Below are 24,995 nucleotides of genomic sequence, written 5' to 3' on the forward strand. Positions count from 1 at the left end.
GAGTGTATCTCGAATGTAACACTCTTCACCTTCTCTCTCTCTCTCACTCTCTATGAACCGTTTGTATCGTGCGATGACCACTTGACGCGGTGATGTGCAGGTTCCTGCCGTGAATAAGCATGTAGAACATCATTGCAAATTGACTGCAGATCTGATAAATTGTTTTGTTTTTCCGCGCTTTTACATAAAATGCTGTACTAAATGATTTAATTTATATTGATGGGTCGAAAGGTTGAGAAGTTAATTCGACTGGATCAATAACGTCTGCAATCATACACGGAAAAGAATAGATTGATTCGGGGTGATTCAGCAAAGCTATAGCTTGCGCGCTGTGTGAGTTTGACATCTATAATTAAAGAGATTTGATTGTTTGACAAAGAAATTATGTTTGAAACAAATAAATTGTTAGAGCAACTAATTCTTTGCTACAATGAAAATGGCTAACAAGTTTTCTTCATTATAGTAATGTAACAAAAATATGCGCTATTTGAGCTAGTATGTTTTATTAAAAATTGTGATCCGTATTCGACTGATTAAAGAAAAAGTAAAAAGTTGTCTTGCTGCATAAACAAATTTGCACTATTTTAACAAGTTTTACAGCTGAATAAAATTAGCAATTATAACCATGATTAGTTATAATCGCTAATTCTATTCAGCTGTAAAACTTTTCTATTTTAACATAGAAAACTGGCTATCCGTATATAACTGTAAATCTGCTGAATCAATGGAATTCTTAGCTTTAATAATTGTTTTATAGTGTATCTTTGTATATACACTAGTTAAAAAATCTAGGAGCAAAGATTTATATATTCCCATTTCTTAAATGGTTAATATATTTGAAACGATCAGCTTTTTCTTATTAGATTTTATGTCGATTGTTGACATTAATGGTTAAAGATTAATTTAATAATCAAAACCCTCATTTTGGACAATATTAACTTATTTTAAAAATAGTAACAAGTTATTGGTCCTAAACTTTTTCACGATAATATATTTTCTTTTTTTGAACATGCGGATAAAACTGCAAAAAGGTGCTAAAAAATATTTTTGACAGCAATGATTCATAATAAGACGATAAAGATGTGATTTTAGTATAGATTCGTAAATCACGCGCGATGTGCAATCAAATTGCGCGTATGCGTGTGTACTGCGTATCATTCGCGTATCATAGCGGCGCGCTTATGTCACGTATTCCGTTCGCATGTGAAACCGTCGTTGATTCAATTGTATCTTCGAACGATCCATTCAAATGCCGAGGTCTCGCGATTACGCGATGCATATTGTAATCAGCGCGCAGGTTTTAAGCATTTAATTGTGACCATAATCGTATTTTATCTGTGATAAGCATAATTGAGCTGGAAGGTTACTTATCCCGCGACTAAATTGCTTGATATTACTTACGTAGTGATTTTTTAAGCATTGCTTTGCATTTTAATTGTATTATCTTTCGACATTAGTAAATTTTTGTTTGTTTTATAATATATATTTAATTTTAATATTAATATTAATCATTTAACATTTGAGATTTTTAACATTTATTTAATTTTCTCTTATTTTTTAACGTAATATATTTTCAATTATAATATTAATATCAACATTTTAAATATTTATTTAAGATTCTCTTATTTTTTAAAAGTAATTAAGTTCAATTTAATATTACGAATACATAACTGTGCATAATATAATTGTTTATTCTAATATATCATTACTATATCATTCTAATCTTATCATTATTTAAAAAATATTACTGTTACAATAATCGGTCAGCTTATTGCCCCTCGTCTATTAAAGCAAATTGACGTTTAAGCGTCGCATTGAATTTTGATAGAGCTCCTCGTCTTTCATCCATATTGCATTATTATGCTCGCTCATCCGTCAAGTAATTTCTCCTGGACGGTACGCGATTCATCTTGAACGTCGTGCCCGTTTTATACGTAAAGTCGCGTGCAGCCGCGCATTGTGAAACAAAGTATCAGCGTCGACAGACAAATGGAGGTGGACCTACATTCGCATACGCCGCCGAGAATTGCGTCCTGGCCTAGAACGTCCCAATAAATTGTCTCAGGAATTCGTCAGGGTCGACGGTAAACTCTCTTTCCAGTACTAATTTCTTTGATGATATGTGCGAGATGCTATTATAGTAGTGACGTAAGTCACTAATATTTAAAAATAAGATAAATTTGAGATGGCTAATCCGTCACCTTTCATTATGAAATGAGCGTAATATTTTCTTATCATATCTTATCATATCTTTTCACTATTAAATTACAAAAGGAAAAAAACTAATAATATATTAATATATAATTGGGTCGATTCTTTTTCTAGCAAGGGTAAATAAGACAGGAGATTTATAATACACGTTGTAAATTGATCTTTATTACAAGAAATTACATAACTAATTTGTACATATAAAATATAAATATAATACAAGTACTATGATACAGAGACGCGTGTTTTTTTCCAATGGAAAGTGGAAGTAGATCGCTAGTTACAATTAATAATTACTATCACTATAATTCGTTATTATTACTATTGTATTCACGGCAGATGGACTGACACGCTCTTGGCAATGTACTTTTAACTTAGACTGAACTCATTGTCAGACACGCGACGATAAGTAAATAAATATCATACACGTGAATGTTCTAATGTTTTAAACTTATCGTTATAAAGATGTCTTTTGATATTTGGAGGTGGAAATGATTTGTTTCCTGGATATAATTCTCATTAAGGAGATTAATGAATGAAATGCTATACTTTTGTAAATATGATTATCATAGCCGATCGCGCGACAATTCGAGTAATCGATTAGTACAGAAAATTGTCAATTGTGGTCCTCTCGCGACAAACATTCTGGTCAACAATAATGTCGGGCATTCATTCTCAACAAAAGGAAGCAACAGATAAAGTAATGATAACGATTTCGGCGGCAAATTCACATCTTTGGTCGTCAATAAGTGAGACACAGAGAAACGAGCATATAAGATCTTTTTAATTAGCGTCACTTGATCTCGTTACTTTCCATCCGTGGAATACGTACGAATTTGCCAATCAACAATCTGACGTCATTTCACATATCCGTGAAGAAAATGACGTTTGTGCCTTTGGTCCACATTTATATTTTGTATTTAACATCAAATGTGGCTAATAAATTTTTCAATCCGTAACAATGTATGGATTGCTATTTTCAAAATTATGCTAGAGATAGTCAACAAAAATTCAATGTTACATATTTGCATTAATGTTAAATACAGAATGTAAATATGGATCTGCGTGTATGTGTGTATGATGCAATCACGAACCTCAAGATATAACAGTTCGGGACGAGAAAAACGAGTGGTTTTCCATCGATATTCATCGGTCCATCACGAGACTCACATCAGAAAACTAGAATACCTCTATTTCTGCCTCGCATTACGCCCATACCGATTTATTTTCATCCCATCTATTTTCATTCTCCCCGGCCTCATCTCCGCCTGCGCTCATATCCTATCCGCGTTCTCTCTCTTCGTAACATTCTTATGTTGGAAACGAGATTTCGGTACTCGTTCTTTTCCTCCACCCTCTTCCCTCCCTCTCTTTTCTCATCAAGTTTCAATAGCACTCGCACAAATCGAGCGTTTCTTACGATTAGTAAAAATTTACGAGTTATACTTACTCTCATTTCTTTTCTTATCTTTCGTGCGCACGTTCTTTCTTCCTTTCTCTCACTCATTCTGTCTCTCTTCCTCTCATATATTCTCTTTTGTGTCTCTCTAAGTGAGTTACAGAACTCTACAAAGTGCGGTAACTGCTGATAACGATTAAAGCTACTAGATAATACCGTGAATTAACGTGCGTGCATTAGATACATTACGTACGGCGCGTTTTGTTTTATCAATTGTTCGTTAGTTGTATAAAAGGTTGTTTGTTTTTTTGCACTCGTTTGGCAGTGCGTTGCTCACGTTTGGCTTTATCTCAAAACCGAAGCTCGATTTCATGAACAAATCTGCATCTATTTCTAATATCTTAATATCCGTCATTACGAGCGATCTCCATTGGCAACTCAGATTAATCAACTCCATTTAACGATATTTTTTCCCTCTCGTGTTCGCAGCCCTAACGATAACATAGAGAAGGATTAAATTTAATCAGTTGCAATTATCGTCCAGATTGCGGCCGATCTAAATTCTCGGTAGTGTGAGATAGCTCGGATAATTATATCTGATTTTACAATTGTTCATGATCTCGATTTTCACTCGACTGTCTTTTTAGTCCGCGGTCGATTGTTGTTCCCCGATCGACATGAATTATGAATATCGACGCGTGTCGTATTGTTTCTAGATTGAGACGAATATTCCTAGTCTAGGGCGACAATAGAAGTCTGTGCGCATCATTATCCGCTTGTTCTACTCGTCGCTGTTCCCGATAACACGTGGTTCGGCCGATTGACCGACAGTCTTTAAAAGTCAGAAATATCTTTCTTTTTCTTATAAATTACTAATGGCATCAGATAGAAAATGGCAGCAATAGTGTTTCTAAATAACTCTGATGAATAATAGACGTAAAAACAAAGCACCAACTTCTCACGTTAAACCGATATAAATGCGGCGAAACATCGCGTTCGAAACCGAGGCTCGTTTCACTATTGTAACAACCGCGAAAATTATCTAACATCTTCGTTCCGCACACATCCTGAGAAAGATCGTTGAAACTGAAGCAACCGCGAAATCTCTAACACGAATACACCCTTCGTTATAATTCCGTAATATAACTCCGATAAGACACGTGCGTGTGCGTGTACGTGTGCGATACCCCGATAAAACTTTAGTTCTCCTTTACTATATTCCTAGTACCGTTTTACAAGACTTAACAATAATGATGACGTACGATGACGATGACGGTGATACCACGATATATCATTAACAACTATTGGACGGAGTCGAGCGACATCGACATCATTATCTGTTAATTTTATTTTATTCCATTCGGCGACCTCGCTCGTCTCGTTTCAACGATTAAATTTGTAGGTGGGTGGGCGGGATTGGTGATCAACACGCGGTCATGCGTGCTGATCTGAGTCTACGTTAGGTGATCTTAATCTCGGCCGATGTCGATTGTTCAGGGCAGGAATCGAAGCAAGTGGCCAGAAGAATATGGCTCTTACATGCCTCTACCCTCTTCTGCAAAATGCACGTCTCAGCTGTTAGGGCCTCCAAAAACGATGGATCCCGCCAGTCCATACTGTCCTCCACGTACACTATTTTTGAAACAAACAATGAAATGTGTGATTTGTCATATATGTGATTTCTCACATAAGAGTACTTCGTGTAAGTAATCAGTGGTGCACTTTTTTTTTAATTCAATCAAATTTATTCGAACACACGAAAAATATTATACGATTTATTAATTAAAATATAACAAAAATGGATTAATGAGATCAATTGTGCACATTATAACTCGTTTATTTTAAGGAAGTTTTCGAGTCGCGTAATGTAACAGCTTGCTCAAATTTTGAAAATAAGAGTTTATAATTAATAAATAGAATAGCTTTAATTCTTAGAGAATTTTACAATGTACAGAAAGTTTCGTTTTTTTAGAGCTTCTGTATCGTGAGCACACTTACGATCGTAGTCCCAGCGGGTGTCGGGTACCATCAGGCGCCTTTTGGCATCGCGTAGCTCCAGCCTAAGAAGGCGCTGGCGCAGGCGCAGGTTGTGTATCCTGGACGTCGTTCCACGTGGGTTCGAGCGCACCCGCGCGCGCCTGTCCAAGATGTCTACGTCCTCGCCTGTATATGCGAGAATTGCCAACGCCGCGGGCGGCCCCGGCTGAGCCCGGCATTGGGCCCGCGACCGCCGAGGCCCGTACCCTGCCGCCCGCCGTTCCACCGCTGAAACACCCGCACAACGTCGAAGTTAAAACCCCCAGCGCGCCACCTGAGGAGAATCATCGTACGGTAGGATCGTTTTAGAGGGTTTGCGTTATTCTTTCTTAGGGATGTGAAGACTCCAGGCAATTTTTTCATACGCTTTGCGTACGTAGGTGGTGTTAGGTAGAAAACAACGGATCTGCATCAAGTTATTGTGAGATAAATAACGTTCGACGAATCAATAAGATTTCCGGAGAAAATTCGTAACTGACCGCGCGTATAAACAAGTGGATTTTTCGAAAATTGTCCATATATATTACATTTTTGTAATTTTGTGGGATTTTTGTCTCAGTTTCATTTTAGAGAAGATCTATTTATTTTTTAATATGTCCTACTAAATTGAGTAACTTTTATAGTCGATCATGACGTCAATCGCACTTTTTTCTTTCAAAATGGCCAGTTGGAAGGTACTTATCAGTTGTCTAGTCAATTACCTTGATGTTCCTGTAATGCGCCGGTTTGTCGGGACGAGTCACTGGCGATGCTGCTCGTCTCGCTGTCTCTAACGATACTGTCGTAACCCGAGCTCTCCGCACGATGTCTGGACAGCGTGGCCGGCGACAGCTTGGTGGCCGCACGTGGTGTTGTATCTGCACCGGAATCGGAGCTTTCCTTGTTCAGGCCGAACGAGGAACCAAGGCTAAGGATCTTGCGTTGCATTCGTCCGGAGGATGGCGCCGGAGACGGCATTCGCAGCTGCAACGGTGTTCCGCCTGAAATGTAAAATATATACAGTGAGTTGCAATGCAGTTTAATTTAGATTCGGATTTTTGTTGGGCTTTCATTTCAATTTCATTAAAAAAAAAAAAATTTATTTATTTTCGAATATACTCTGCGTCGTAAATTGAATAACTTCTGTATTCATCGCGTCAGTCGTACATTTATTTTTCAAACGGATAGCCAAAAGATCACAGAATCGCTCGACATCACAGAGAAATGCATCGTCGATTTACATTAATTAATTCTTTAATTTAAAAACGTAAATTTATGGAAGTGTGCGAATTTGATATTTATATAAAGACACTGAATACTTCACGCAAAAAATTCATCGATACGGCAAAGCTATATATATTTTGCTGGCTTTTCTTTTCAAATCCGCGTTGACGTCCAATTGACGTAAATTTTTATTAAAAGAGTATAAAAGCGTCTAAAAGATATCTTGAAGTGAATTATTCTTACCTTGAATTTTAAGATCTTCCTCGATGTCAGACTTTCCCGTGACCGTTCTCTCAGATCTCTCAGCAGCCGTAAACAGCTTCTTAGCTTCAATATACTCCTCCTCGGGATCCGAACCGGACGCCCCATTTCCGGGTATCCTTTCGATCTCCTCCTTTAAATTGGGATTCGACGCACCGTCCGGATGCCTCAGATTGGAGATGTTGCAATCGCCCAGCTTGCCGCAGTACCTCCTGGGACTGGCGAGATGAGCGACGCTGCTAGGATACCAATAGGAGGCCGTGGCGGGCCTAGACATGCTCTGGCGACAATTATCGCAGATCTTCTCCTGATCGGGCTTGCCGGCTATGTACGCGGGCTCGCTGTATATGCTGCCGTGATTGCTCGCATTGTCGTTGAACAAGACATCCGAAAGGGATAAAGATTGACACCGAGACGGCGGACGGAAGACAGTCGCTGCTGGAATTTGTCCTGCGTTAATGTTATACTGCATGTAGACCGCAGATAGCTTGGCTGTAGTGCCTTTATTATAATTACTTACTCTTATTAAAACAATTTTTCGTTCCTATCAGAATGGCAGATTGTAATTTTAATCTTTTAATTATCAAAATGTTGTTATATCTCGACTTGTCTAATATTATTTCATTAATCAAATCAGAGTGAAAAAGCTGTCGTTTGAGCGAAATTTGAAACTGTTTTCGCCGTATCGCGACACAACAAACATCGTTTTCTGAGAGATTACGGAACACCCGTGTGACGCGAGTAATCCCGACGAATGAATAGACAAACAACACGTCCATCCCCGAGAGAATTTGACATCGCTAGCGGCAAAAAAGTACTTGTACATCTTTCTTTTCGTCTCCGCGCGCAACTGACCGAGCATTCAATCGCAAAACTTACATGGAGCGTCTCGCACGTTGACGGTGGAGGAATTTTCTCTCTGATAAGTCACGGAGTTGGAAACGTTGGCGAGCGCGAGTTTGCTTTGGTAGAGCTCGTGGAGTCGGGCCAGCTGATCGAACTTGTGCCTGGTCTCTTGCTCGAGAAAGTCTTCGTGGTCGAAGTACGGTCTGGGCAGAACACCCGCGCCGACCGGCGGTGGATAGTGCGGTCTGTATCTCTCCGTGTCCGACATCACCGACATGGAGTCTAGAAATGATTTTTCTGTCTCATATCTCTCGCTCGCGTAAGATCATATCTTACCGCCGAAGAAGCCGCCACAGTGGGTAAGAACGATGAAGGAAAATAATACTAGGCAGCTGTCCGCTCTCGGCCGAAGAACGGACACAACGACGTGTAATTACATCGGGGTCTCTCTCTTCGAGGGAAGTGAATTATTGTTTTCTACCGCATGGCCTATTACGTACTTCTAGTCGAAAAGTCGATTTCGCGATGACGGGGAGAATAGTTTTCGTACAAGTTTGTTCAAGTGCTCGCCACAGAAGCAATCGTAGGAAGACGAAAGTTAAAGTTGTACGCAAAAGAAAACATTTACAGAAGTTATTGCATTGACTTGGTTGAAATTACAACTTGTATATAATAAGTCAAACTTAGCCTCTGCAAATTAAGTATTTAAGTAATGTTTGTTCTAAACATTACAGCCAAATAGTAAAATATAATATAATAAACATTTAAAAAGTTGACTGTTTTAAAATAAAAAATATATACATGTGTAAATTCAATTTTTCACTCACCTGTAAAAGTTGAGACCACAGTGAGATTCTCTTGGCTAAGAATCCTTAGAGGATGTTCCTCCTGATCGCTTTCGGGCAACGGATTCTCACCCATACAGAGCGCAATGTCCTCCTCGGTCACCTGAAGACACGAATCTTGCATAGGGACTGGTTCCAAATCCTCCACCTCAACAATCTCCAAAATTTCATCCTCGGAGGACAACGAGTGCCTGGAGGGTAGAACAATGTCCTTGTGCGACAGGTTCAGACTTTCCATGGATACCTCTCGGCTAACGCCATTGCTAAGCGGCTCGATCAGTGGTAGCGGAGGAGGTACGACGATCTCTTCATCGTCATCTTCGTCGTCCGGTAGGTCAAGTTTCCCTTTCTCGATGCTATCGTCCATCACTGGGCTAGCCGTCAAATCTAATCCCGAATCTGTGTTAGACTTGACATTAAGTAGATTCAGCTTGGCACTCAGCTTCTCGGTTATGTCCTCGATCTCGTTCGCCTTCAAGCTATCGCTCTCCGCGGTGGACAACGATGTGTCGTCGTCGTCCGCGCCACCGCAGGTTTTGAACTGGGTTAGCTCCTTAAACTGGCCGGATGACTGACCGGACGACATCTTCGAGGACTCGAGCCGCGTCGCGGCATGCTTCGCCCGTTGTATTTGGGACGACTGATTCTCCACCCACTTTCTGATCATGCTCTTCTTGTGACTGTCCATGAAACCGTAACCGGAGGCGTGCTGATGCGCGTGCAGTTGCAACGCCGGCGCGCCGGTCAGTTGCATTGGTCCGTCGATCCATGTTTCTCGCTTGTGATGAGAATCCTTCAGCATATGTCTCGCCTCCGCGACCTTCGACTTGGAGATCCTCGGCCCGTCTATCCATTGCTCGTCGGATCCACCGCTTGGCGCGGCTACTGGTATCTTACTGCTAGGTGAATCGCCGATCTTGGATGTCGAAGCGTTTTTCGACGAAGAGTTCTTCCTGGCTGGACTCGCTTTCGGCGTCACACTGTGCGCCGGTGAGGTCTGCTTCGACGCGGTCTGCGTCAACGTCTTCACCGCCTTCGAGGACTTGTGAGCCGGACTGCGCTCCTCCGAGGACTTGCTCGGCTTTTCGGCGGCGGAACCGCGAAGCACTCTGCCCATCGCGCAACGATTGTCACCCGAATTCAGGCTGGGTATATAAACAGGCGGATGTTCGCCATCAGTTGCGTCGTCGGCGCTCGGCCCGACGTAGATCACGGTATCAGCCGACAAATCGCTCGAACTCGGGTCGCACTCGCTATTTTGCCGAGTCGCTTCTTCACCGGAACTGCCACCGCTTCCGGTACCCTGCGTGTTGCTGCTGACGAACTTGATCTTCCGGCGTCGCATCCGATGGATCCTCGACGCCAATTGAACGGTGGTCAACGTCTCGGTGTAGTGCTGAGCGTTGGGTGACACGTGGGCTATCATGGCCGCGTGACAAGTCAGAGAGCCGAGGCACTCCTTCAGCAGTTGGGTCAGCTTGTGTTCCTTGTACGGCAAGTGCTTCTGGCCGTTGAAGATCGCGAGCAGAATGTTGCCCAGACCGGAGAGGGGAATTCCGCCTGAGGATTTCCCGCGATCCGAATTTCCCAGATCCATCAGGTGCAACCGGCTCCTGCCACCGGCAACTGCACATTTGGGGAAGCGCTCGTTTTGAATATCACATCCGTATGAAGCGAGAGGAAACGCGAGAAAATAACGACGTAAATATCGTGCGCGCCTGTACTTGGAAATAGCGGAGGGGGAATGCGTGTAATCAGCGTTTGAGATGCTACAGAGAGGTAATCTCTTTTCCACGATATTCATGTCTCTCCGCCTTCGGACGGAAAGCGAAATAGCGATAGGATTTCGAGATGGAATTATTTACCTCCACCCTTGCCGGCAACGCTGTACTGGTACACGTGCAGCGTGTAGAGCATATGCGCGTCGCCATCCTCCCGTTGACGGCCAGCGACCGCCGCGTCGAGGTAGAATGCCGCGCGTTCCGCCGTCGGCGCACGGAGCTCGCTGTGCTGCTGCAGTTGAAGAGTACCAAACAGCGGATCGTCTCTGAGGTACACGGCCGGCGATTGTTCAGAGTCTGGAAATAAAAGAGCGCCGCCGGTGTTACGTAATGTTTATCTCGCGTTTTCGTGTCTCGCATAACATAATATGTCGCGGGGAAGATACGACGCGCGGGAATTTCGCATCGCGGAGAATTCCCCTTACATAATAATACCTCGCGTCTGTCGCGGACGCAATTTCATTTTTTACGATCTTGTTGCGTGCCGGAGATTCTTCAAGTTAACGCGATAAACCTTTCAATATTTCATTATTAACGTTTTTCTTTTTTTTTTTACCCCGTAATGTAAACATGCTTTCATTCATCTTTCTTTTATCTTTTTATTTTAGCGATGCTACTATGAAAAAGTAGCTAGCTATAATATTTCATCATCAAAAAAAAAAAAAAAATATTTATATCATAAAGGAATGTGCGTATGATAAAAGCGTTGGGGCTTCCCCCCGCTGCTTCAAGCAGATGCATTCCGTCTCGTGCTTTTTTTGCCTCGAGTTCAGCTTCCTAACACATTCTCCGTTTATTTGATTCCATTATTCCGCGGAAAAATAATATCCGCGAAGTACAGGACGACACGGGGATCGAGATGCAGGTGCGCAGTACTATCCGCAGCAGTAAATCGGTCGAAGCGAGGCTCGAGGTATCCACGGGATGCTCCGTCCTGAATTACGACGTCGATAAAACGTTGGAAGATACGTCGCAAGGGATATTATGCCTACGTTTCGCTATCGTGCTTTATCACGCGCTCCGTAAATGCGCGCTAGGGACAGTTAAACGGCAAACCTATACACGCGAATAATCAACGTAATGCGAAACATAACTGTAAATAGTGAATCTGAGTAAAGGGTCAATTACGAAGTTCGTGAGATACGGGCCTGTGGATCAGGCGATCGAATCGGACAAAGCAATCTTCGTATTGTTGTTGCTTCGTCGTGCAAATAAAACAGTCTGGTCGTGAAAGAGTAGACAGTTAAGAGGATAGTTACTTGGATAAAGGGTTCTAAGGAAATCCCGCAGAAAGCACTGCGAGCTGTTAGTTACTTCGGATACTGAACATGGCGATGAATGTCGAGATTGCGTGTACTATTTGCCGGATAAAATTAACGATGCTGGGAAAAAATAAAATTAAAATGTTTTTTTTTTATGTATATATGAAAATATTCTTTGAAATAAGTATTTTGTGTAGTAAATGTAAAAAAATAATATTTAACATTTATACGTTTATTTACTTATAAATGTTTAAATATTTCTATTTTTACTTTGTATTACTATTATTCTAATTAACTATTTTCCTCAACACTTATTGTTAATATTAATCAAGCAAAATTATTTAAATAAAGATAAGAAAGTTATGAGCGAAACGAAATTTTATGACTCGCTGATTGCTTTTTATATAACGTATAACGGATTCTATTTATGCAGAAAAGATGAACTTTTTACTTTTCTTTATCTGCATTTTATTAAGATATATGTGAGGGAAACATTGTGTAATAAAATGATATATTCAGAATCAAGATAAATGTATAATAAACATCTGAAATCGATATTTCTGTACATGGAAATTCATTCATTGTTCACAGGAAAGATGTCTCAAACCATAAAATATGAAACAAACGAATGAAAGAGACAGTCACAAATATCTCGCTCATATCATACGCTTTCACGTCGTTTTTCGCGCAGAAATATTTGAGACCGTATGTTTTACGCGCGCGCGCGCGCGAGGGTGGATTGAAAATGCAGACTAAGGATTTCTTCGCGTCGTTGCACCGGAATCCGTAGCGATCTATAAGAATGCCCGTAAAAAGTTGCGATGGCGAATTCATGCGGATTTTCGATCGGGAAACTCCACGTCGGGACCCGCACTCCATAAATTGGAGGAATCGTGGATGAGAACGAATGAAAAAATGTCGTGATATGTCGTTACAATTTAACGGTGGTTATTTTTTAACAAAATAATATGAAAATTCTGTGGAGTATATAATATTTAAATATGAGAATTTGAGCAAAATATCAAAATGTTCTTGAGCATAAGTGCATTTTGTTGTTAAAAAGTTTATTCGAAATATGGCTAAAAGGAACATAAATATCGTTAAGAGCAGCACGTTTGACAATACGCTTCTTTCATGTTCGTAAGGCGCGGGAGGTCCATAAAAGCGCCTGGACGCAGAAGCGAAAATTTAATTCGAGTAATGCTTCTCGAGTACCTATCTAGCTTTATATCCGGAACTGTGCACATTCGTCTGTCCGAAATTGCCTCACTTCGCCTCGCAGTCGGTCCGTATCCGCGCGTGTATTTTTATGTAGTTGTCTCTTATGCACTCTTGCGACTGCTACGACTACTGATACGCGCTGGACATCCTTTGTACGGCGTTTATACGGTGTTTAGATAATCCTACCCACGTTCGCAAATTGCCAATTAGCCTTTTACTGCCAGGCGCGAACTCGTCTTCCACCACCCCGGCGCAACATCATAAAGGACGCAAAGGAACGGCGTTAAAGGATAAGGGCAGGTGCGCGACGACATATGCCACGGTTTATTTCCGCCATGCCGTCTGCGACTTTTCACATCTGTTCCTGTCGGAAGTCTTTTACCGTTCCCTTGTACTCCGCGCCGAAGAAATGGCCGCGAACCCTCGCGCGAAATTCCGGCGAGCGAGTTACCGCATACGAGTCATCGGCCGATTGATTTCGACTGGTTTCCGATCGTATTAGACGAGAGATACAGTTCGGCCGAGCTGGTTCGTCGAGCAGTTAAGCGTGCGATGAGGGAACAAGGAGCGCGCGCGAAAGCAGGAAGCGGGAGTATCCTCTAGACTTATCGGAGGCCCCTTGATTTCCGTAATTTGCGAAGTCCCGAGGAACCAACTTAACCGTAGTAGATGTTCGATAATGAAATTCGACGAGGCGTATCCGACAAAAGCGAAAGAGAGAGAGAGAGAGAGAGAGAGAGAAGGCGGGCAGGAGAGAGGAGCGACATCAGAATATTCGCGTAAATCGACGATAGTGCGTGCCTTGTTGTAGAAATTTAGATAATTCCACGGATCCCATATACCAAAGCCCTTAATAATAGAAGCGCGGAAGTGAGTGATAGTGCTAGACTTCGCGGGACTTCGTAAGAATCCGGATTAAGGGAGATATCAATATTTATGAGATGCATGAAGTAGCCCGAATAAGTATGCGGTTTTATCGATATTAGGTCGGTGTTATAAAGAATGGGAGAAAGTTGATAATTATTAAAGTAGGGTGTAACAATACTTTATTGCGCTTAGTTAGAAGCGAATTTTCTATCAATACGTGTGCTTTCTTCGCGACTCTTGATTTATGAAAATTTTTAGTTTGGATAATCTTGGGGATAAATTCTAAGAGAAAATTCTCTCCGTATACAATATTGCTATCTAATAGTTTCCATGAAAATTATATAAAAGTATGTTGATGACAGATTTATAGAATAGGCGTTTTATTACGTATTACGCACATTTGTATTACACACACACAAGCCTCGAAATCTCATATTTCCCGATTCCTTGACCGAGGGTCGACGTAAACGGCTCCGAAACAAAGCTTAAACTTCGCAACTGGAACATGATACCCCGAAATTCACGACAGGCTACACATCGAGGTAATAATAAGGACGGGCCGGTCTAGCCGACGTTGTACGGATATATGCGGTGCGTATATACACCGCTCGCGTATAATAATTCACACAGACACGGGACATAGGAGTACGGTGCAGAAGCGGCATAGCAATATCCATAAAAGGGACCGGGGGATGTAATATTACCGGCATCTGTGCCCTGTGGTGCAGAAGTATACCGCGAAGAAGGAGGCGTCGACGACGAGTCCGCGACGCCGACAGTTACGGCGTGAAGCTTCTCGCGCACCGGGGAAAACGAAGAACGAAATGTGGCAAAGAAAAGTGATCTGCAAGCAGCACTTTCATCCCCGCACAGAGACGCGTAATGGATGCGGTTTCAGCTTAGAGCAATTGTTACGCCCGTTCGTGGCGTCGCGGGGGGTTTCGAGGAAGGGGAAAAAAACGCCTCCACCCTCTTTCTGAATAAATCGTTTTTCGACGCGTTTCGAATACAGTTCCCGAGCCCGGATCCCTTCGATCGTAACGGTCCTCGTCGTCGCTGGGGCAGAAGGGCAGTAAAGGAAATCTGTTTCGCCTTTCCGGGCGGCCGGCTGCGCCTTGGTACGCGACTTGTTTCCCCGAGTTCCGCAATATTTCCACGAGAAGTTTCTCGCCCCGAGCACGCATGACGTATCGTTATGAATCAGAGCCCTTCGGGACAGTTTCATTCGCTTGCATCATTATTAAAGGCGGTCGATATTACGTCCAGAAGTTATTGGGCAATGTTAATCCTTTCACCATAAAACGTCAAAACTAATGATACGGTAAAGATCATTAAAATACGTAAGATTATTGATATTGTAAGAAATTGAGTTGTAATGAAATAATTAGTTTTTTTTTTGCAAAGAAAACTACGCTGAATAATATTATATCGCTATGTCAAATGTCTTAATAAATTCTTTTACTATCTCTTTAGAATATGAGCAATTGAAAGGGTATTACGTACAAGAATTATGCATGTACCTCTTTCCGGGACAAAGCAATTTTGCCCTTTACGGTTTAATAACGTCTTACGGGTTTCAGACGGTTTAATATCCTGAAACACTTTCATTTCACGAACTCTCCGGAGAGACAGTGACATCCTATGGTGACACCGTGGTCATTGACACGAGTTCCCCGAGGTCTCCCTCCGTACGGAATATAGAATTTGTATTATACAACGTGACTCTCGGGAAATTAATGTTTATAATAATTCTAATTTATCTGCAATTCATCATATCGCTCACGAATGGCGAACACGATAACACCTGTCACACGAGAATAATAAAGCGCACAGAGATAACTGATCAGGCAGGAATACGTGTCGTCGTCTAGTAATATTCGACAGATGATAACTCGAAGAGTGTGTTTTACGTTAAAGTATCATACATCACTCAAAGTACTCTTATTTCTTCGTTCACCTCGCTACGTAAGAATGCATTATAGAGACACGCCGCGACCGGCTTTTCCGAAAGTGTCAGGATTGATATATCGACCGAGGAGAGAGAGGGGATGGGACCTTCTCTCGTGCCTGCATGGAATAAGGCAGTGCCCGATTCGCAGGACACCGAGTGTGTTCACGTGCAATGCCGTTGGTCTTTTGGCGACGAAGAAGAGGAGGCGAAGGGAGAGCAGAAGAAAATTAACGAACCTTTGGATCGCGTATTAAAGTAGGAGTCGGTGTTCATTGGGAGTGGCGAGGAACAAGAGAACCTACGCTTGGGGTATTCCACATTCGCCGAAATAAGTGTTACTAGATACCCTTCCCGAGCTCGGATATGAGAGAATGCGATGTGAAAGGATTAACGAAAGTTCAACGATGCCATCATTTCGTTACGAGAGACCGAAATTAATGATCGCAGATTATCGTTCTTCGCCAAAATCAGATGACGCGCAAGGAAGCCCGCAGAAACACTCTTCTCTGGAGAGACATATGATTGGTTCTTTCGTAGAAGCGTATTTTTCATTTTTGTAAAACAGTTTTCATCGTAATGTATTCGTTTAACTTTATGTTTCTGCTGGCGGAAAGTCTCGCGATCTCGTAGGGAAAACTTTTAATGTAAACTACCCCTTTGATTTAATGCCGCAAATTTATCGCTTTTTTCTTCGAAAAGTCAACAGCATACTTCACAACTTGTTCTATTTATTTGTCATGTTTGTAACGAAATGTTTTATTAAGGATTTATTTATTTTTCATTTTATTATCTTTAATTTGCTCACATTAAAGTATTATATGTATTTATTAAACTGCGCGTTTTAACAAATATTAAAAATAAATGGGCTGCACATTTTAATTTATTTTGATTGTTATAACATTTTAATTTCTACAAATTATACATTTATCATAATTTTGGCATTGCGTTTAACGATTGCCGAATTTAGCGTGAGTACCTTTCTCCATCGCGAGATAATTCACCGCAAGCGTTCCCGTAACTTTTACGAGGGGATAGGCTGCCGGATCTATTTCGCAGTGAGCAATTAAAGAAAACCGTCGTCTTATATACCGGGTGGCTTCCGAGTGAATGGTGCTGGGCAATGGACCGTGGCCGACTTCTCCTTGGGGAAGGAAAACTTACGGCCATTTCGGGAACGACACGCCTTCCTTGCTCTGCCACTCGGCACTTTAACAGCGCTCGCCTTTTGTGGCTCAGGTATATGGCAAACCGCCAGTTACGATCATGATGATCTTAAGTCTGTCGTAGAATTGCAACTTTGAGATGCGATTAAACCAAATTTTAATACTTAAAAAAGTTCAGTTCGTAATTAAAATAAAAGAATCATTACAGACTGAATTGATTTGATTGTTATTAATATGTAATATGGATGATATGTATTTTTTGGCCATTACAGTGATAATTTATAAATCATAAAAAGAAACCATATAAAAGTAAATAGGTACAAGTAGCGAAACAATTTAAAATAATTAATGCCAATATTTATTGAATAATTTAATAGAAAATTAATTGGAAGCGCGTAAAGAGAGAGAGAGAGAGAGAGAGAGAGAGAGAGAGAGAGAGAGAAGAAGGATATACTTGTTACATGCGTACCGATTTATGACATATCGTACCACTATGGTGCACTGTGATTGTTATTCATAGCTTTAGAACTCGCTTGATCGAAATCCAGGAAACAAGGGACGTAGTGACAATGCTGATAGTTCATCGAGTTGCTATACTTTCTATACTATCGATGTGGTATCGCGGTTATTGGTATTCCGATCGACAATGGTTAGCAGTTAAATTGAGTATTAACAAACAATTCGTGTAATCGCCTACGGGACAATAGTCGGCTTATAGTGGTGAATCATCTGAACTTCAGTTGATTTTTCAAACTAGTTCCCCTAACATTTTGTCAGGAATATAACATTCTTTTTTTACGGTATGAAGAATTTTTAACTCAATACCCTTAATCAATTTATAGATATATTATAAACACAATAATTTCAAACAATTCTTTTATTAAGATAATTATGAACGCTACAGTGTCTATCTTTGTCGTAAATACAAAATTATGGATTGCAGCATAGGTATATATTTTTAATGTACTGATAATTAAAAAGTAATTCCTGAATTGCTCTGTCTATTATTTTCCTGCGTGGAAACAGTTAACTCTGATTAATGATTTACATGTATCTGACGAGACACTCGGAATTATTTTGTTGTCACGTGAGAGAAAATCGTTTTTATGTAAACGCTGCGGACTGATAATGAATTATAACATATTTACGCGAGTATACATTATCGGTTTCCTCTCGTGCTTATGTGATATTATGTGTATGACCGATCGATACGTTTATTGGCACGTTTATTATTTATTCCACAACGTTATTGTAAATATTTGGCTCAATTGCAAGTAACTACCGGATGTCACGAAATAATTACGTTATTAAATAATCAGTAGCGTGATGGAACGTTATCTATAATGGTTTTTTGAAAAACAGTATAAATATTCCTTGCGATAATAATTATCATTTATATGATAATTTTTTTTTAAGTAACTCCTGTATAAAATTTAATATGAGTCTTCAATATATGAGTGAGATATTGAATATAATGAAGTAATGAATATGCTTTTAGTAACCATTTGAGTGACTCTACATTTGCACATTATTAATTCATATACTAATGGAAAAAAGAGCTCTCTGACATTTATAACATTAATATTTAACGCTTTTTAAATCATATTAAAGGTATTATGTAAATAGCGTACTGTAACAGCGGGCATAAATCAATAGAGAGCCAAGTTATTCATTTACGAACGCATTCATTTATAACACCTGGTGAGAAGAAGTAACTCTGTTCTAGTTTTAAGCTTGGTTAAGTGTTAAATATTCCACCGCAAGTTGCCTCAATTATTGCATTAGGGCGTAAGCTTAATTAAATATTCCATTGCATACAGTTAGAAGTAACAAAGGTAAACCTTTGCTTGGAGACACTCCCCTTTTCGTCGGCGGCACCCGCGTAAGATCCAGACGTCGAAAACTTTAAATAATTACCAGGCGGGGATTATCAAGTTCCCTGGGGGAAACGCGAACTTGGAGGGTACTGCTACTCGACTTAAATCTCGAGCGAAGAACGCGCTTGCAGCATCCGGCACTGGCATAACTAATGTTCTTGCAGACTGAAAAGAGGTAGAAAAAGATACAAGAGAAAAAGGAAAAAAGAAAGATAGATGGAGAAAGGAAAAAGGATATATATAAGGATACGAAAAAGGAAGGGTCTAAAAAATTAGATTTGCACCTGTCTTACACATTTCATATTCTTAACGTACATGTTATCGTACATTATTATTATTATAATAAATAAAAGTGTTCAAAATTACATATAAAATTTATTATTTTGAATCAGAAACTTGAGTTTCTCTACGAATAGTCTCACTAAATGTTAATTACACCACTGATATATCGAAATAAGAGATGCAGCAAATGGAAACGGACGAGAAAAGAGGAGAGACAAGATGAGGAAGGAGAAAGGAACAGACAGATAAATTTACGAAGTCAAGATAGCTCTATAGATATGAGTTAATTATTTAATATTATAAGCTGGAAAATTAATTCCATCGCATCTTAATTAGTCTAGACCAGGGAAAGCTGCACAGCGCCGTCGTTAAGTCAGTATTCAAACGACTCGTCTAACGCGAGTTTTACATGGAACTGTGCGTATCACACGTACTCGAAACATTCGGCAATTTACGCTAATAAGCGTCTTAATTTCCATGTAAAATTCCCAGGAGTGTCTCGCAACATGGCAGAAAATTAGATTTTATCGTGCTTGAATCTAACCGGCAAATTTCCAGTCCCAAAATCTTGTGAAAATTTAAATTGTAGACACATGCGGAGGATACATTAATATTTGTTAATAATACGAATATGTTTTTCGTGTCATCAATTTATCATAATTTTTTTGTACATTTTTATATATTTTTCACAAGATAATTTGAATATATCGGAGTGAATATTAAAATCCACAATGTGAACAATTTTGATTGAAAACATTAATTTGAATCATACATGTCTAGTACATATAAATAAATTCCAATTATAATGTCCGAGATCAGAGAGATATTGTGCAATTTTTATTTTCAATTTAGATCCCGTTTCTGAAGAACGAAGGAAGATGCTTCAGAACGAACAGTTCAGTTAATTTTCAGAACAATGTTCTTTGACGATCTCTGACTGTCGTTCTCATAAGTACACCGTAACAGTTTATTTTCCAAGGAAATGACTTTTTATTAGTCCAGCGAGTTTCTCGAGACATATGACACAAAAAAGAAGGGGATAGTAAGAGGAAGAGAGAGAGAGAGAGAGAGAGAGAGAGAGAGAGAGAGAATAGTCAGGGTAGTGGACAGCATGAAGTTGAAAGAGGAAATAATCCTGTCCTTCAATTTTACGGGCCAAGTGGTCCATTCGTCCGCCCGTGAAGACGAAACCAAATTGCGGCCAATAGCACAAGTCTCATCCTACTTCCTGAATATTACCGCCGAATCCTCCGCGCATCACTCTCGGTCGAGACAGGACAATTTCGACGTTCCGAGGATCGGCCGCACGACTGATTCTCCTCGTCGATTCAGAGATGTTGGAGGTCGACTCGGGCGGGTGCGCGCATCAGGCAAATGGAACGTGCGAGCTATTGCAATTTCCGTGCGGAATTCCATACGCGACGTGGCTCCAGCATCTGGCCGTGCTCTGTCTTTAAACTCGATCACAGCCCCACAAAACGTATCCCTATTTTCGTAGGGGCAGCCGTTCTTTTGACAATCCCCGGAGAGCGAAATGAATACTCTACAGCATTATTTCACTAGATTGCATCGCAAGATACTTGAGTCGTTTTCAAAATCGCGACACTTCAATGTGGAATTTCATGTCCGTAAAATTTTTAATCTGACTTCAACAGGATCGCGATGAATGTATTAGTGAATAACTGCGTTCGTCGTGGCACGCATTAATTCTGATTAATCCCATAAGAGACTCTTCGTGCGTTTGGACGCCATTAAAATCATGATCTCTGTAAATCAATTGAGTTACCGCGCGAGGATTATGTACCAGATGTACGACGTCGTCGTGACGATACGAGCGAGGGTTTACCTATACCGTGCCGCTCGCTACCAGCGGCGTTAATTAATCTAAACGATTATACCTGGCCGCGTTGTTTGAAGCATCGAATTAATTGCGGGAAACGCTAAACTCTATCGCAGGGAAATGGAAACGCTCGAGAAAGTTTCAGCCGCGCTCCGGAGACTAGAGCTGATTCGGTTCTCTCTCTCGAAAGAGACCCGCACTTCCCATCTCATCCCTTAAAAAGGGGGGAGACGGTTCTAGACAAGTGGCTCTTAGGGCACGCAAGTTTCTTCAATGAGAAGCCGCGCAAGTCAGACTGCGGTTTAATCTGATGAGGACACCAAAATAAAATTTACATGAGTATTGAATTTGAAGTGATAATAGATGGCTTAAATAGTTGCAATTTTTTTATTTGTTTAATTGTTTAAGGTTTATTTATTTCTACGTCTTTCCCTTTGACGGAAGCGAGAGCGCTTAATTTTACAGAAATATTATATATCCTTCAATTTTTATTTCATAATTTTATACAAAAGTAAGCGAATTTTTTATCAAACTCTGCAAACGGCAGACAAGTATTTACAATTCGTTGTAAATATCTCTTGCCGTTTGCAACAGATTGGCGCTAAGTGAATAACACTAATTAGTAGTGGAGAATACACGAACGAAAAGTTCGGGCTCCTCCACGTAAGGATACCTCTAATTGGAAGATTACTTACCGTTCGCGTGCGCCGCAAGCAGGTCCCTCAGTTGTTGCTGGCCGGTGGTCAGTTCCACGCAGCTGACCCTGACGCTGAACCTGGCGCCGGTTCTCTGTCGTTGCTCCGAAATTCCACGGAAGAGCCACGCTATGGCGCAAGGAATCGCTCCCAGTGTGTGACCGGCCTCCGGAGTTCCCAGCATGGTGTGAGATTTACCTAAAATTGGAGCGAACAAATTTGTTAAACGTGACGAATGCTCTCGCCCGATCGATCTAAACATGTAGCGGAGGTAGCGACATTCGGTGTTTAAACGTGCAATGTAAATGCAAATGGCATAGACGAAAATTATTCACCGCAATTTGAATTAATTATAACTATTAGTTTACTGTCCTATTACCGTCTGCTTATTCGTATTCTATGACACACTCGTGTCATTTAAATATAGCTCGCCGAATTTTTTTTTTTTCTGTGCTTATATAGCTGCACTAATTCACATAATTAGAAAAACAATCTCACGGTAAATGTATTTAAAGATAACACAATGGAAGTCCGATGTTCATCCTCTTGTCGATAGAAGCGACGACGGATCAAAGCTAATAATTCGAATGATTCTTGCCGGACTGACAGATTTATTGACGTAGAGATCGAATTAACGCCCGTAACCGTGCCGCGGGTTGCGACTGGTATGTGGACAAGCTTCATTGTTGATTGGCATAATCGCAATTTTCCCCCTCGTGTGTCGCGACGAATCAATTCACATGGATGAGTTCGAAAATCCTATTTATGTATACAGCAAGCGCGCGCGCCGGCTGGGTGCAATAATTGCGATGCCAGATTTGTGGTCGAGCTCGAGCGGGCCGCTTAATTTGTTTACTATTTAGTGGACGACAACGTAACGACTAGAATGATAACTGGCGATTACATCGAAATAGACGACGCACGGCGGAACGAACGATCGTTAATTCGCGACGCGGCGCGGCGCGAAATAAATGTTGAAAATTAATTCTTTCGAAAATATCGTCGTCCGGCTCGCGCGATAAAAAAAAATTATTCGACTGCACGTTTAATGGGCGATTTTAGCAGGGACCTGCTATGACGGCACGTGCTGCGCGAAACTTTAGCACGAAACTTTTTGGCGAAATTGAAAGTCGAGTTCAAACGCACCAATGTTGACAGAGAAATAAAAGAGCGCTTATTAAAATCATAAAACAGTCTGATGATAACGGAGAGAGACGACTTATGGCAGGGGAGGAAGAAGAGGTTGGTTGCGATACGGAGGACGAGAGATTGAAGTGAAAGGCGTAAGATCCGGGCGGAGGGAAGCCCCGACGGCGATGGCGGAGTAATGGAAAAGCAGCAGCCGCCGTTGAATCTTAAACGTTATTTAATTGTCTTAATGTAAAACGGTGAATTATGTTGTTATTTAATTAGAAACGCGACGAAAGAGAGGGTCGGCCTATCTCGGCTTGGGAAAACGGGCCGCGTTTGCGTTTCTCGGGAACTTTTCAACGATACCACTCCGTAGAATTCGCGGCTCCGCTCGGCAGCAAGATTTCGAGCGGTCGAATCCGCAAAAATTCCGCAAGAATTCACGCTATGCCGCCGCGAGATTCACGAGGTCGCCGACGACGGGGTATAGAAAAACGAAGCGCGGTAGCCGCTGCATTCTCAGACGATCGGTATAACACGGCCGCATAAGGATACTTTGAAACGGATGCGGAGTGATAATTAAAATTCCGCTCGAATACCTCGTTGTGCCGGGAAAAACGTCAGTTCGAATACAGATCGCATGGTAGGAATTGCGTGTCTACTGTAATCTTCGTTTCTCACCATTAATTGCCCACGGAAGAATGGTAATTTTATATGAACTCGAAAATGTAAAACGGATTTATTCGTGAACAATATACATTTGAGAAATCAGACAGGTTCCGCAGTTTCTCCCCGGTCGTGCGGAAACGAGAAAAGCGTATCACGCACGGTTTCTTTTACTGAATCGCTTTACCAAAGTTATCATTGTCAAAGCTCCGTGTTTTTGAGAGAGGGACGAGAAGGAAATCTCAGTGCATCAAACACGCGTGCTTCCTCCCGCCCGCCGTTGTTGCATAATCCACTTTTACGGTCCCGCGACCTCAAAGGCTTCAGCGGGGTGTCTGCAGCGCGCGCGGGAGGAAGGAGGTAATTAGGAACTACAAAGTACAAATGGGCCCATTGTCGCCGGTACGTCTATATGCATGTGATTCTACATGTGTATCTCTACTCGCCCTCTGTCTCTTCGTAAAAGACGACTCCCGTTGCTTTGAAAACGCGAATCTTTCTCTCAACCCCCTCGCTTTTCTCCCTCGACACCTCGCCTATCTTTCTCCGTCTTCCTTCTCTCACGGTCTCGCCGCACGCTGTTTGCACACGATTTCTCAGACCATGAATAGCAGATCGCGCGCGCGCGCGCGAAACGCAGTTTCCTCGATTCGCAGCTTGCTCTGTGTGAAATAAAAGATGTGTTGTACTGGTTGTGTCATTTTAAAAATTGCTGGACTGATTGGATTGCCTCTGTCGTGCGTATTCTTTTTTCGTTTCGCAGATCCATGCAGATCCGCTCTTCCTCCTCTGATTTCCATTCTCCCTTCTTTATCCCCTAACTGTTCTAACCGCGATCGCCTTACCTCTCTCGTTTTTCTTTTTTACGTCGGAAGACGATGGTGTAAAGAGTTAGGGAAGAAAGTCGAGATATATAAAAAGAGGAGAGACAGGGAATATGAGAAGGAGTTGGAAAAGCAGCGAGAAAAACGGCGGAGTGTGCGGGGAAATGCGAGAGGCGGAGAATGTTCGCGTAGCGATGATCAAAAGCAGTTTGCTTGCGGACTTGCTTGAAGTACCTTCGAAAAAGAGAGGGAAGACGCCGGGCGAGTTCGTTTGGCTTCCTTTTACGCGGCTCTTTGTCTACGGGCCGTTAGGCTCTTATCTTTCCAACGCGCTTCCTTTTATTTTATTTTTGACTCTATCGTTTCCCCCTTTCCCGCGTTACGGAGAAATCCCGCTCGACTGTTCGCGAAACTTTGGCATTGAGAGTCGACAATTTCTGAATGCGCCGTAGAATTATGAAACCGTATCAGTCCAAGAAAGATGGAAGCCAGCTAACGGCTGCGCTTTGGAAACTGTAAGTTTATGCGACGATAAAGTAAATTTTAGAAATGGCATTTCTCTGCGCATTATCATTATATATTCGCGCGAATTTAGAAGAGTGTATAATTATTTAACGAGGAAAACTATCTAGCAAT

General features: G+C 41.3%; 2 protein-coding genes across 8 annotated transcripts in view; one reads left to right on the top strand and one right to left on the bottom strand.

Annotated features, from left to right (window-relative positions):
* Positions 1 to 24,995, top strand: part of LOC114253746 — a 240,819-nt gene that overhangs the window by 67,812 nt on the left and 148,012 nt on the right. The window contains exon 4 of one of the 5 annotated variants that reach the window (XM_028192523.2): positions 5,580 to 5,666. The exons of the other annotated variants lie outside the window; for them this stretch is intronic. Coding sequence (XP_028048324.1) covers positions 5,580 to 5,595 — 16 coding nt within the window. The 3' untranslated portion in view covers positions 5,596 to 5,666. Of the gene's footprint in view, positions 1 to 5,579; positions 5,667 to 24,995 lie in introns of those variants that run through there. 5 annotated transcript variants of the gene reach the window in all.
* LOC105839103 overlaps positions 2,348 to 24,995 on the bottom strand; it is a 354,738-nt gene continuing 332,090 nt past the window's right edge. Inside the window, exons 9-16 of one of the 3 annotated variants that reach the window (XM_028192516.2) lie at positions 21,739 to 21,936; positions 10,665 to 10,877; positions 8,782 to 10,425; positions 7,988 to 8,236; positions 7,091 to 7,546; positions 6,346 to 6,624; positions 5,606 to 5,872; positions 2,348 to 5,239 (exon numbers count right to left, since the gene is read on the bottom strand). In XM_028192516.2, coding sequence (XP_028048317.2) covers positions 5,067 to 5,239; positions 5,606 to 5,872; positions 6,346 to 6,624; positions 7,091 to 7,546; positions 7,988 to 8,236; positions 8,782 to 10,425; positions 10,665 to 10,877; positions 21,739 to 21,936 — 3,479 coding nt within the window. In that variant the 3' untranslated portion in view covers positions 2,348 to 5,066. Of the gene's footprint in view, positions 5,240 to 5,605; positions 5,919 to 6,345; positions 6,625 to 7,090; positions 7,559 to 7,987; positions 8,237 to 8,781; positions 10,426 to 10,664; positions 10,878 to 21,738; positions 21,937 to 24,995 lie in introns of those variants that run through there. The other 2 variants (XM_028192517.2, XM_028192518.2) reach the window with 2 other exon arrangements.

The sequence above is a fragment of the Monomorium pharaonis genome, chromosome 5 (assembly GCF_013373865.1).
Source record: "Monomorium pharaonis isolate MP-MQ-018 chromosome 5, ASM1337386v2, whole genome shotgun sequence".
Lineage (NCBI taxonomy): Eukaryota > Metazoa > Arthropoda > Insecta > Hymenoptera > Formicidae > Monomorium > Monomorium pharaonis.